Genomic DNA, 15,312 nt, shown 5'->3' with positions numbered 1-15,312 from the left:
TTTATCCCTGAGAATCTCTAACCTGCGAAAATAGAAACACTTTTGTTCAACAATTTTTCTTGTTTTCCAACGCCCTTGCGCGTGTCAGTGCCTTTTACATTCTGTAACCGCTATAAGAATTTTGCATGTTAATGTTGTTTTATTTGTGGTGACGTTTTCAAAATATTATTGATCCAACAGCCACTGCTATTACTTAGGTAAAATCCACCTGAACATTAAAAAGTTTTCAAAAAATGTCAAATATTACAAATATAATTGCTAGGCCCAAGTAATTGAAAGGGTTTGGAGTTAGGTGGGCAAGAAATCAACATGAACTTCTTGTACAAAATTCTTCGCCTCTTTCATAAAAAATATTCTACACGGCACGAAATTGGTTTAATATTTCAAGCTTTCCACCTTATTCTACGGTTTATTTTGAGGATTATTATTTAACTTTCTAGTCATTTTTACTCTTAATGCTTGAAAACTAATTTCTAAAGGGTGTACCGAAACATGAACGAGTTCGATGACTCCACAAGTAAAACATAAAGCGCTATATATGATGAAGAAACATTCTTATAAATAAATTGTTTATAAGAAGTGACTTTTGTCAAAATCATTTTTCAGTGAAAATGCACAGAGTATGTTAATGATATCATAGACATGAAGAGAAACAGAAAATAGATATCGAGCATCAAATTTTAATTCTGACGTACAGCAAACTTCGATTGCTTTGTTCTTATGCAAATAACTTCTGCTTTACGGCCGTACTTGCTCATGATCTACCCTTCATGTGTTGCATATTTTGGTTACACTGCATAAAGCAGTGTCCGTGGCTATGTGTGATTGCTTTGAGTTTCGGGTGACTGGCATCAACACTGGGAGCCTTTCAAATCGAAAAAGTATTTAACTGCACCTCTCTGACATGACATCATCATTTCGTGTTTGGCTTGACTCCACTGTTTTCAGAGTGCGAATTCTAGTCTGGTTTCTTGCTAAATCGGAACAGCCTTTTAATGTATGTTCATGCTGAATTTGATCTTTTGGAATAAATGCGGTTCTCTTGCCACTGCATCCCTATAAAACCTTGTTTATTTAGAAACAGCTGGTTAACTAAAGATATCGTCAAAAAGTAGGTTTTTGGATTTGCTAGGGAATGAAAATTCTTCCTTATAAACTTTATTGGAGCAGCTCTTTTTTAATCCATTCTGTCGCCGTTGTGAATAAGTTTAAAAAATCTAAGTAAATAAGTAAAACAATCTTTTCTTTAACAGTTGTGAATAAAAAATTCGATCTTGTTTGAAATGTAAAGCAAAAAATATAAAAAGGTAAAAAAACACAAAAATGACTTGACTTGAATCTCGTTTATTAAGTCTTTCACAACCCAGTTTAAAACAGCTTTAAGCTTACTACCAAAAGTTCGTTAATCGCATCATTTCTAGAGTTGCAAATATTCATCGAGAAAAGCTTGTTAACGAATAAGTGTTAGCATCTACTTTTTGTTTCATGTACTTATATTTTAAAAACGAGAACAACTGAGTTCATATCAATGTTAATGAAGAACTTATTTTCAAGGGCCGTCATCATATTCCGATAGATAATCACTCTATATATTCTATATACTCTCTATATATAAGAACACCAAAGCTTGATTTGCAAAAAGTTAGAACATCGTAAGAATATGCCAAGCTTCAGACGAAAAATTACAAGAAGAAAAAACAACAAGCCTTTGAAATTTCTTTCTGACATACACAAAACAAAGCAGATTTTTTCAGCAAACCAACCGTCCTACTTACAATGTCATGTAAAACTGATATTAAGTGGTCTTAGAAACAACTGATAACATGAAGTAGTAGAATAGTCATTCTTGAAATAAGAACAGATATAAGCATACCCGAGCCTCAAATTTTCCAAAAAATTAGAACATCGTTTGATCTAGCCTCGGCAAAGATTATCTGGTTTATATAAAAATGTAATGTTGGTTGTACTGATAACAATTTTTGTAATATTTAATATACTTGACGATGATGGTGATGAAGAAATTTTCTTGATTGGAATATTGCCAATGGCAACTTCTAACACAAACTAACAGCTTCTCAAAAAGCCTTCGATCAGTGTTTGAATTTGACAAAGCCGTTCAGATTTGTAATTGTTAGTAGAGCTTAGATAGATTCTAGGAATATTATCATAAGCAAAAATGTTTGCCCGATATTTTTAAAATTCACTTGACAAAGCTTGAATTCCTATCACAGCATACACAGTTGTTGTGGTGACTAAACATTGCACCAAATCCATAATTCATAAGAAGCACGTAATTCAGGTCCGCTCAGAGCCGCTAAGAGACAGAAAACGAATCCTTCGACAGCTCAGGAAAGGACAGGCCATCTGTAATTAGATTACCAGAGAGACACCCTCCAATTTTAAAACTATTAAGATAGTGAAATTATCAGAGAGAAACACTCAAATTTGGTGTAAAGGAGACAACTTACTAAATTTTCATAGGCCCCTTGTTAGCCCCGGGTCTTAGTGCAACTCTTTCCATACCATCCTCTCGGTAGGCCTGGGTCATTCATAAAACTCATTTGTATTTCAGGTATAAAACTTTTCTCACAAAGCGACAAGAATTTCTTAAAGACGGGCATCATGAGCAATTTATATTCTTGATCCTGTTTTTATTGAAGTGCCCCGTTCTTTTACAGAATAGTAAAAATTATCCAGAAAATGATTTTGTTTACAATACAAGCGAAAGTCAAAACTAACTTTTCTCATTGTTTATGTTGGCAAGGAACGCATAAGTAGCTAAATTCAGCCAAGTTTAGGTTCCGGTGGAATTTTCTCAGAAGAAAAGAGCGTCTTTTCATTTGACATTCAGCCAAGAAAGAAGCTCAGCTTACTTGCGGTAGGATTTTGGTTCAAACCAAGCTGGGTGTGGATTCCAAGCGGCATCATCACCTGTTTTCTTGTCACGTTTCTGATGACCTAAGCTTGAGGATCTTCTTCAACAATAAGAAAACGTTCACAAATATTTACATAGACTGACTAGGGCAAAAAATATTAATAGTTTATCCCGGTGCTTCCCCATTACACGCCAAGGGAAAATCTGCCTAGTGTCTGCCTTTTTCTGTATATTAATATAATTTTTTCCCAAGATTTTTACAGTCCACATCCACTTTTCTGAGAACGATTTGACGATAAGCTGTCTTCTGTCATTAAATAGCTTATTTTGCGGACCTGGTCAATTTAAAAACTCTTTGTAAGAATACCCTAAGTAAAATTTGTCGAGCTTCGATATTCTTAAAAATGTTCAACCTGAGCGTAAAGTTATTCTTAAGTTAGTCTTAAAGCCACGGGTAATTTCTAGAAAAGAATGGAAAACGGGAAAGAAATTCCAAAGACATATTCAAAGCTTAAGATCAATTTTTATTGTTATATTACTGTAAATTTAAATATTATTGAAGTTTGAAAGTTGTGAGAAAACCGCAAATAAATATTTTTACAAGGTTTGAATATTATGGTTGTAGAGGCTGTTTAATTCTTTTGAAATTCTTTCATCTTTTAGCCTCAGTATTCTTAGAAATATTATAAAGGTGTGTGTGGTGAATCAAAATTTGACTCGCAGATACCCAATACCTTAGTATCCGCTCAAAGCAATCACACAAGGTCTGGTTTTGAAAACAAAAACAGCATGTAGATCGTGCTGCTATTTAATAGACGTAGCAATATAGTTGAAATATCTGCTCTGGTCTATTTTCCTCTCCAATTTCTTCTGCAACTTATTATGTAATGTAATTCATAATTTCTTCTGCAATTTCTTCTGCAATTTCTTCTGCAATTTCTTCTGCAATTTCTTCTGAAGAGACTTTTCTTTGCCAAACAATCATCGGGGTGAGACGCTGATTTGAAAGGAGTGTCATTTTGTGATAGAGAAAATGTGCTCAAATGAAAAAGGCTAGAGGAAAAATTAAGTCATTGCTAGTAGATGTTTTCTTGACTCTTGGACAGTATGCAAGGCTGCTTATACCTTGGTTAAGCCACTCATGTAATTGGTAATGTCACGGAGGCATGTTATTGGTGGACCACCAACGCTCCATCCCCTATTTAAATCAATGAAGCAACTAGATTAGAATGTCGATGTTTACTAATCGGTGCACACTTTTTTGGCTTTTTTCAAAGCAATTAGAAAAGACCCTTAATTTTGTCATCCAAGAGATTCCGCTGTGCCAACCATTTCTTGTCATAGAATAACGCTTCTAAAAGTTCTGAAACTTGTAGTCTTTATTCATATAATATCTGTTATTAGCTAGGTCACACTTCGGTAAAATTCTTCAATTGTTTATGAAATGAGAGCCGAGAACACATTACTAGTATTGTAACGAGATTTCCGTACTATTGAAGAAATTATAACATAAAGAGATTTGTCGGGGTCAAAAAGGAATTAAAAAAGACACGTAGGTCATTTAGTTGAATTCTCTCTTGCAGCTGGTCAGAGTGCAACACTTGCTATTAAAACGTACAAGCATATATTCCACTTTAAATTATCAAGTTCTGTTTCTTAGTTAGTTATGTTAGTGCCCATTTTCACGACGTAGAGCCCGGAAAGATGATTTTGACTGTCAAAATTTAACTGCGAAACCTAAAAAGATTATATAAACTAAACTAAATTGATATTCCACTGTTATTGCTAATTTTGCTAAAGTGACTTTCTGCTTTTGTTGTAGGAGAGTGCAGAAATATATTTGTTAGGGATTTTCTGTGTAGAAGCACTACTAAAAATTGCATCACTTGGTTTCATATTGCATCCAGGATCATATCTTCGAAATGGATGGAATATCTTAGATTTTGTTGTCGTAGTAACTGGGTAAGTGTACTTTGTTATTCGTCTTTCTTCTTACTATTGTCGAATTTTCATTTTTAAATGTTTTTCTGTATTTTAACGTGTGAAACTATCTTTGAATTTGCATCAAGCCATTGTGATCATATAGAAATTCCGTTCTTATATTGTTTTGATACTCGGGATTTCCCGTTATGTGGAAAATAGTCATGTTTTCTTTCATGATTAGGTAGAAACCTAGCGATAGGGATTCCTCATTCTTTCTTCTTACCAGTTTTAGCTTGATTGAACCTTCTGTTAATTTATATTTTGCGTCCATGATCTAGCGTCCGTGTTTTCCAATTCTCTAGAGTTTCAGGGATATAGTTCTATGTACTGAACATAATTTTCTGAATTTTCTCAAAAATGAGATCAGTTTAAGGCATAACTGCATTTGATTTTAATGACTTTGAACAAATAATTTCTGCGCAGTCCCGAATAAACCCACAAGCTATCAAGATATACCCAACAGTTTCGTATTTGCTTACAACGCCTAAGGGGTTCCTGGAGCCACAGGGCCTTCGGTGACATAGTAAAACAACGGATACAAGCTAAAATATTTTCTCTAAACGGGATATGCTTACCATTTCTTTCATTTTTCCTAATTGTTTATTATGATCCCCTAATGATTTTTGGAGTTTGATAATTGGATGAAATATTTTCATATATCCCTAAATGGCATCTCTCAATATTTTGTAAAATTGCGTGTCCTACTTATTTTGACACCATTTAATAAAAATTCTTGAAATCCAGTCTTTACCTATTAATTGAGTCATTAGGCACCTAAGTCAATTATAAAAAATAAAATTAAACTTAAGTTTGTTTAAGTCTTAATTTTTTTAAGAATTGGTTTATAATATGTAATTGACCGATACTCTCATTAAATATTTATCCTTAAAAAACCTCAATACGACATTTATTTGCCTTAAAATGTTCATTAAATGATAAACTATAGGCATTTAATATATTAAATTCTTTATATTAAGCTTATATCTAAATATTAAATCATAAACGCTGGAAATGTGAATAAAATAAAAAATTAGATGTAAATGAATTAATGTATCAACATTAGCAATTTGAGTTTGAATTTAAAGTTGTTAAACCAATATATAATATGATACAACTAAAAAATTTTCATTTTTGTGAGACTTAATTATCAATAAACAATTAAATGCAATAATGATGTAAAAAATAAAATTTATAGTTTTAGTAAATTAAGTTATAATACAACTTGATTGTAAAAAAATTGTCATGCAACACAAGTATTAGAGCAAAGCTGTCTTTTTCATATCACTGCTTAGGCAGTTATATATTGCTTATTATCGGATAAAATAAAAAAAGAAATTGGATCATTTTTAAATTTTATAGATATATTGGCTGTGACTTTTCAGCATCAATCAGCATTTTATTATGAGCCAAGCTATTTGAAAAAACCAGCAAAATGTGCATCAATTTTTTGTCACTGCCACTCCAAAAAAGGGGCTAGTACCTTATATGAACATTCTTTTTGCAAGAATTTAACATCTAGGCATTTTTTGGTGTTGGCAATCATGTATGTATGAAAGATACATTTCAAAACCATTTATTTATCGGGTTTGAAAGGCACCAGTTATGGCAGTTGGATTTTTCAATTCAAAAAGTATGAACAATCTAAAGGCTGTAAAAAATTTTATCTTAAATAGATTATCGAATTGAATACAACCGCAGTATCTCAGATGATCCAATGGCAACGTGAAATATTTTTAGAGATGAATTGTACTCATTTACCAAAATGACCAAAAAACGATACGCTATTATAGATAAATTGCAATTGTTTCATCTTTATGCGTGTATTTCTAGACATAAACAGTTTACGACGCGTCTTTCTTTTTGTCTGCCTAAAAGTCTGCGTAAAGTCTGCCTTTTCTCAAAATATCAAACACAACTCTTAAGATGTTGAAATCTGTTTGTATTAAGAATTTTTTTCCATTTGAATAATGAAACTGAATTAAAAGGATATGTTAAAACTGTCTTGTTTTGCTGTTTTGAGTTCTGGTGTTTAAAAAGCCTTGTTGAACTGTATGTTTTGTATGATGTCAGATGTTAACCACCTTTCATGATGATTATTTCAAAAGGGAACTCTCCAATTTACAAGCTTTTAATATTGCGAAGAGACTTCTCGATATTTCTGGTATACAGTGGAACCTCCATATAACGGACACCAGTGGGACCAATGTTATTGTCCGTTGTAGAGAGGTGTCCGCTGTATGGAGGTGTCATCTTTTTATAACTTTTGTTTTGGGACTCAAAAATCTGTCCGTTGTTTGGAGGTGTCCGTTGTATAGAGGTGTACGTTGATGGAGATTCCACTGTAGTCGGACCCCCGTGCTCCATTTTCTATATCTAAATTACGTTTTTTGATCAGGGAAAAGTTAAATGGAACAAGACTCCCAAAAAATAAATGCCTATGTCATAAGTATTTATGTCTGTTGTAGTGTGGGTAATCTTAAAATAAAATTTGTGGGTAATCTTAAAGAAAGCTTATATGGCATTTTTTATTTGACATTTTTAAAAAAGTCTTAAAACAAGTTTGTGATTTATGGATTTTCATACTAGTTTGTGATTTGCTGATCTACTGCAAAATTTATCAGAATTTTTTCTAAGCTCATGGAAGTCAGCTTGTAAGACAATGTTAATTTTAAAAATCAACATTGTGAGCTATAACTTTCATATTGACTTTTCATTCAAACGAAATGGAGCCTAAGCATATTGACTTTTATGAATTTTAATACCAATACAATACTTTTAGCAGCCAATGTCAGCCAATAGAACATTTTCGGTTCAAGATCATTAAGGAATGGCCTTCCTTTCAATAGATTTGCATTTCTGTCTGCTTTCTCAAGTTGAAGTGAATAACTCCCTGACAACATGTTACCCGAAAGTGGAATATTTTACTTATATCTGTCAGTTACAAGAAGCGACATTGAATTGTATCATAAATTATTAATGTAACACGGACAAAACAACTACCTAATTCTCATTGTGGATTTTTTCTGCCTCTTCAAAAACCAGATGTCTCATAAAACTTATAAACAAAGCTATTCTCCTGGCTGTACCATTGGTCGACAAAAAATTCAAAATTAGATGAGCTGTTTAGATTTTTTAATTGAAAAAGTGGATGCTACGCATATCGATTGGAAGAAATAGGAGATAATTATCTGATGTTTACTTTGTTTTCTAACCATGAAAGTCATCACTCTGAAACTAGGTTTCAATAAAACTAGCCAATTCAATTCATCTTGGTCTTCAAACGACAAAACCATCATCGATTCCATCAAAGTTCGTCGGATAAGCTTAACGTTACTCACTAACGCAGGAAGCGTTTCTTACACTACATTTTATTTAACTTTAATATTACATAATATTACATCCAAGCAGAACGTCTTAGAATACTAATATTGTATTTTCCCAATCTTTACACCTTTCCATCAATAAATCTAAAGGGCAAAGAGCTTGAACTCTGGAATTTTCAATTTGAATGCATATTTTTGAGCGCATGTTAATGTCAACTGACCTCCGAATATGTAGAAAATTTAAAAGCTTAAAAAGACAGGCCCTGTGCCAAAAAGATATCTTAGGAATTTTGGATATCAAGCTATCCACGCTAAAAAGTTATGCATATTCACCTGGTCATATTATTTTCATAACTTTGTTTCTTAATATAGTTGTTATTCAGTTGCTTTTTTGAGATGTCTTTAAAAAATTAAAAAAAGTAAGTAAAATTTCTCATATTCAATAAAGTAACTTTTGACACTAATCTTTTGATAAACCGTTTAGTGATAAATTTAAGAGTTAATGTAATTATATTTTTACTTCAATTCTAAAATTGTAAAATTTTGAAAGCATATTCTAAAGATAATATCACATAAGTTGTCGTTTTTTATATCAAAAACAACAATCGGTATTTTAAATCTGAGAGACTGAAATATAATGCTAATATGCTGTCATTCTTAGAATTCCAAATAATTTCAAAAGTTGGAAAATTTATCAAATTCCCAAACTGCTGATAATAGCTAGTGCAAAAGCTGAATTTTGAGAAAAATGCATTTTCCGCTCATTTTTTATTTTTTAAGTCAAAATTATTCTACCGAAATTTTAACCTGCGCGCAGAATCTGAAGTCTCTTACCAGAACAAGAGACTTTATGGAGTCTGAGCGCAGACTACCGATATTCAACCTATATAGTGTACTTGGGACTAGAAGAATTTTTCCATTTTCAATGTTTTCCATGTTGACAGTATGTTTCCTCTTCAGCATTCTAAGTATAAAAGAATTGAATGTTGGTTTCAATGCAAGTGCCCTCAAAGCCCTTCGAGCAATGAGGGTTTTGCGGCCTTTAAAACTGGTATCTGGGATTCCAAGTAAGTCTTTGATAGTATAGATAATTCTTTAACCATGCATTCATTCTTTTTATCTTTTTCAGGAGTCTTCTAAAAATTTAACAAAGATTCAATCAACAGACGGCTATTTTCCTAAACATTATCCTTGTTTTTGTCCCACTAACATCTACCTTTCACAAGGACTAACATCTATCTTTTACAAGAACTTCACAAATCTTCTTTTCCACGAAATTGCAGTAATGCAGCTTACTAGAAAGCTTCAGATTCAAAGGAACTATCCTGCTCTGTCTCTAGCTTTCTACTCTAGAAGTCAAAGTGGCAAAATATTGTGAAATATTTTCATGTGCCTAAGTCCGCTACTTTTGTTTAGAACAGTGATTCTAATCTTGAAATGGTAGAAATTACCTTTTCTTCTGGGCACAGTCATTCTTCCTTTTCGTTTCTCTCTTTGCTTCTATCCCCGAATAATGCAATCAATCTTCAGAGTTAGTCTTTAAAAATCTCAATCACCTACCTCTATAATTGCCTGCATTCTCAAAAGAGAAACTCTATGTGCGCGCAGCACAGTCGTGCACTGGCAATGATGTTACTGGCTTAGCGAATATCAAGTTCCTGAAAAGTGATTCTTTCGTGCGTATCCATTCATCGTGTGTGAAATCAACATAGCTTGTCAAATGCTCGTGGATCTGATTGGTGATGCATCTTGGGATACGAGTGGCGGGAACAACCCCGAAGAGCAAGAGTATCATTATTTAATTTACTTGTTTTGCAGAATTATCAGTTTGCCAGAGCTGAAGCTTAATATCGATGCAAGCAGTATTAAAGCACTGAGGGCAGGACGAGTGCTTCGCCCATTGAAGCTTGTTTCAGGAATACCAAGTAGGTTCCTGCGTGTACATCATCTTTCTCAATCTATTCTTGTGTGCGTTTTGCGTGTCTTATTGCGTGCCAAGTTGTTACACCACACAAGTACACGATTCTTTATCTTCTAATGGCTTTGTAAAAGTGGCAATCACGCTTTTATCCATTCAAGCATCCATTATAAATCAGAACAGTCCATACCAAAAAACAAGATACACTGACTGGCCAGAGACCTGTTTTACCATTGCAATTGTGCAAAGGTAAGTCCCTTTCCACTGGCTTTACCTGGTAACGGATTAACCGTCTGCAAATTTCTGCAATACACTCATCAATTGACCAAAAACAAGCACCATTCTGCCTTATACACCCATCAAAATTTCCTTGATACTCGTTCACCAAGGTGTTTTGAAAATCGAGCAAAAAAGTATGTTGTTTACAGATAAAGTATCGTATAAGATTGGTTACTCCAATAGCGTTATCAAATCTGTTGTACACTAAAAGATATTTGGATATCAATCTTGGTGCGTTAACTTCTTTTGGTATAGTCACCAATGTCTAATTATTATGTTCTTAACTTATCCGTTCTTCTGCATTTGTTGGTTTAGTATCACACTTTCCACGATATTAGCCATCTTGCTGATGCTAATACGAAATTCCAGATAAAGAATTGTAAAATCATTTAAAAAGATCAGCCAACAAAGGCCAATCAATAAACTTTGATCATTGATTTCATATCACCATGAATCATTTCTGATCGCAATGACCTCATACTATAAAAATCCTTTACCACTAATAGGCACAACTTTGATGCATAACCAGGAAGCCAACAAGAACCACCATAAACATGCATTCATTTGATTCATAATTTGCAACGTTGCTGAATGTCAATCTTTCCTCTCCATCAAAGTGCATACAAAGTTTATATCAGGATTAGTTATTATTGCAAAGTTCATATCAGGAGAGGAAGAAATCTGCCTTTTTTTTGTGAAACTGAATGCGTTCAGTAACTTGTATCCGCGTGTGTTCGTAACAGCTGATCAAAAGCACACTGAAATTAAAGGGTGAACATTCCAATTTTTGTGCAGGTTTCCATAGCTTCTCTTTGCTATGAGATATTTATACTGCAAGAATCCATTGACATTAAAAATGAGCGGCAAGAAAATGCCATTAAAGGTCTGAAGGCCGAAATTTGTTTCCTATTAGGAACTTAAACCATCTTTGTTACATTGTTTGTGTAACTTCATAAGTTGTTCTCGAGCCGAGGCAATTTTCTTATTACATGTACTATGATGATGTCTATGAGCAAAATCTGTTGGACAAACATTTATTCTTTTCATGGACCTCCGAGACGAAACAGAAAAGGGTTCTTCTTTTACACATTTGTGCCCAAAACATGAAATCATAAAACATCGATTGAGGATTTATGTCACTCTGAACTGTGCACGTTTATTCATTCACAGAAATTAACCAAAAGTAGCAATTTCTACAAGCATTGAAAAAGCCCAAAATGCAATCAAACCTGTTTCATTTCAAACTGTTTGCAAACAGAACGATAAGCTTTGAGATCATCTGTTATTGAAATGACTTGATCCTTAGAAAGAGATTACGTTTTGATTTCTGATCTTCATTCTGGAAAGAATTAAGAGCTAGCGTATTTTCTACCTGAAGCTTTCTGTGCCAAAGTGTTTTTTTCACTTCGCAGCCAGTAAAACACAACAGGACATCTTTAAACTCTCATGCTGTGTTTTTCAAAAGCATATTTGAGCAAACAACAGGTTTTTAACAGCAGCTCTCTACAAAGCCTTTTTAACAGCAGCTCTCTACAGCAGCTATCTTTTGGAAATCACTCTTCAAAGGCTTTCTGCATCTCTGTTCAAAGACTGTCCTTTTAAGCAAATCTTCGTCTTTTCTCACTTTTTCTATTTTTAAAGATCTTCAATTTCTAGGCAAGTCGTGCTGCATTGAAGTTTTCTGTAACCTTCTCTTGTCTGGAGTCCATTAGCAAGACCATTGGCTTTTGTGGGGAGGGGGAGTGGGGGAGTCTTAAATCCCTATAATTCTAAAAGTCAGGTGAAGCAGATCTGCGATTCATATTTGAGCATTTAAACTGAAAACCTTGTATATATACCGAGATGTACCTACAATGAACAGAAATAGGGGAAGATATCGGAGAAGAAATAGAAGAACAAATAGAAAGGAAAGATCAATCAGAAGTATTTAATTATTTATGACAGGAAGGCTTTTACAAGAGAGAATGGTTGTCCAAAGGTTTCCTTTTTCTGTTGAAAATCATATGTTTAAACACAGAAGAATTCCAAAAATAAGGCTTATTAGAAAAAGATGAAAATCAAAATTCATGTTGAACCTTTATCAAATGGAATTATCTTATTCTTTGAACTAGTTTTTGAGAAGGAACCCAGCTGTGGGTTACAGTTTTTATGGACTCCAGGTGGGGCAGGGTAAACTGCTAAGAAGATTCGTTGATGCTATAATTTTTCTAGAGTCTAGGCTGTAATTGATGTAAAATGAAATTTAGCTGATTCATTCATAAAACTATGATGTGCTATTGCTGTAGTTTATTAATTCGATATATCAAAGATTAGGGCATTTAATGAAGATTCTGTTCTTCGGAAATCTCTGTCCTTTGTAATAGGTATTCTAAGTTCGTTTTTAAAACAATCCTTTCGTTACATTAAACTGACTAAAATTATATCCCTTTTCCTCAAGACTGATTTGTTTCCACAAAAATTCACATTTCCGAAACTTTGTTAGAAAATTTCACCTGTTAGTCCGGGTAGCAGTAGTTCTCAGTTATTTGAGGTTGCATAACATTGACATATTTTTGAAATTTCTGTTTCATTCAGTTACTAATCCGATGGACTGCTTTTCAATAAATCTAACCTTTGAATCTGGACTTATTTGGTTTGCAAATTCATATACGCCTTTAGAATTGGACTCGAGCTTATGAATATTGCTCATGAATTAATTGAAGTTTATTGCACTCAAGACTTAGGTTGGGCTTAAAATAAAAAATTTTTTAATATATCTGTATGTATCATCACATTTACTTTTACTTACTATCCCTGACGTCATTAGGTTATCATGACCCTGGTCATTTGTTTTGCAAATTGAATCTCATTACCCTGTTGCCTGCATTCTGAATCGAATGTGTGGAATTGGCCTATTTTAATGTATCTTTGTTAGCTATCTTCCTTATAAAATATCTTCATGAAAGACCCTTATGCAATTTAAGAGATTCTCCACCTTTTTCAGGTTTACAAGTCGTCATGAAATCAATAGCCAGGGCAATGGCGCCTTTATTACAAATTTGCCTTTTGGTTGGCTTTGTTATAATTATTTATGCAATCATTGGGCTAGAATTTTTACCAGGCCTGTTCCATTACACCTGTTTTGATAAAGAGACAAAAGGTGAGCATTTTGTTTATTACTAAAGCAAGTAAAAATTAGCTGTTGTAGTTTTTGGAAAATACATGGTACCCACTAGATAACTTTATCATAAATTAGCAAAGTTTAATTTGATACTGAACCAATAATTTAAGAAGAATCTGAAATGACAATTTTCTACTTTTAATATCTATCCTGACTTAAATAGTGTTGCATTATCAAATAAAGTAACCTAAGTATTGATAAACTATGCATGAAAATAAACATGAAATCATACAAACTCAAATCTCAGACATTTGTGAATACCATAAACCATTTTTGATTCCCAAAAATACACGGTCTGAAAATTTTACCGACCGAAAATTTTAATGTCCAAAAATATTCCTGGCAATAAACTATATTGAAAATATGATAATGCAATGTTGATAATGTAGAAAAGGAATGCGAGACTGCAATTCCAACATAGGTAGATAATAAAATAGAAATAACTAAAAAGTGTGAATTCATTTGATTTTGTTAACTATCACTCACAAATGCTTGCTAAGTTTATATTCTGCATTCAGCAAATGCGAATACAACAGGATCGTCCTCTTCATTTGATTTGCTTGATTCATCCGCGTCTTCAGTATGCTCATCATCAAGCACGACTAGCACCCCGACTTCCTCCAAATTCTCTTATTCACTTTCTTCTGTGTTTGGAAATGGTTCATCTGGGAACTCCCCAGTTTTAAGCGCCGTTTAAATTTTCTCCGAAAATTTTGTCCGAAATTTTCCGAAATAAAGATATTCTGGTCCGAATTTTTTTATCCGATAAACAAACGTCGACAGAAGTAGGATTTAGGCTAAAACATAAATCATAATGTTGTCACAGCATTGCTAATCCATTGAACAGAACATTTTTTTGCAGCTCTTGAAGGCAATATTCTTTCTCTTGTAAATTCACAAACTGTAGTATTCCTCTTCTTTTTTAACTTCTTTTTTTACTTTTGACTACTTAGGATAAACTGCATTTTCCTTGTTGTTAAATAATAAGATTAATGTTCGTAGCCAGTCGTGGTTACTATCAAATACTTGCTTATTTTAGCTGTTCTTGAAGAGGGGAGTCTGTGTGGTTTAAAGAATGGAAGAGCCTGTCCGTCTGGTTCCGAATGCAGGCGGTACTGGAGTGGCCCAAACCAGGGCATCACCAGTTTTGACAATATGATACTAGGAATGTTAACTGTATTCACCTGCATTACTTGTGAAGGCTGGACTGACACAATGTACTGGGTAAGAATATCCAAAACCTTTTTCTTTGCCCTTTAATTACCAATATCAACTTAAATTTTGTTTTGAATAGATTGCTTTGTACCTAAACTAGTGACTCTTCCTATTTAGAATTTCACGAAACATTTTTGGGTTTAGCGCGAAATTTTTAATTTCAAGTTGAATAATTTCTTTAATTTCACCTGTTGTCCTTCTTATAATTTTAATCCTTGAACAGTTCCAATGGGTCTTCTGCAGGAACGGGCAACATACGATCAACGGGTCGAATACGGAGCGTCAGCAAATATCGACTTGCCCTTGTTACTTGCCCATGTTCTTTCGGAATTGAAAATTCTTACAAAAATGTCTTATAAAGAAGACAACTGGCGCAAAATATTTCCGATCTACATAAGGAATTTTGCATACTAAGCTTTTGATCGAAATTCATGCCCAAGCGAACAGCGTCAAAACATCAAAAATAGAGTTCACACAAGGCATACAGTGGCACCACTGCATGTTTTTTTAGAAGCTTCAAACCTGATTTTGGCAATTTCTAGCAAGACGGCGGCAAACG

At 33.5% G+C, this 15,312-nt stretch overlaps 1 protein-coding gene across 3 annotated transcripts in view; it reads left to right on the top strand.

Annotated features, from left to right (window-relative positions):
* LOC135693185 (voltage-dependent calcium channel type A subunit alpha-1) overlaps positions 1-15,312 on the top strand; it is a 45,151-nt gene that overhangs the window by 5,711 nt on the left and 24,128 nt on the right. For 2 of the 3 annotated variants that reach the window (XM_089111050.1, XM_089111052.1), the window contains 4 exons: positions 4,698-4,837; positions 9,142-9,248; positions 13,362-13,517; positions 14,578-14,762. In XM_089111050.1, coding sequence (XP_088967176.1) covers positions 4,698-4,837; positions 9,142-9,248; positions 13,362-13,517; positions 14,578-14,762 — 588 coding nt within the window. Of the gene's footprint in view, positions 1-4,697; positions 4,838-9,141; positions 9,249-9,999; positions 10,107-13,361; positions 13,518-14,577; positions 14,763-15,312 lie in introns of all 3 variants that reach the window. The other variant, XM_089111051.1, reaches the window with a different exon arrangement.

This window comes from Rhopilema esculentum, chromosome 11 (genome assembly GCF_057945365.1).
Source record: "Rhopilema esculentum isolate cy_ngs chromosome 11, ASM5794536v1, whole genome shotgun sequence".
NCBI lineage: Eukaryota > Metazoa > Cnidaria > Scyphozoa > Rhizostomeae > Rhizostomatidae > Rhopilema > Rhopilema esculentum.
This window is presented reverse-complemented; position numbering and strand designations above follow the sequence as displayed.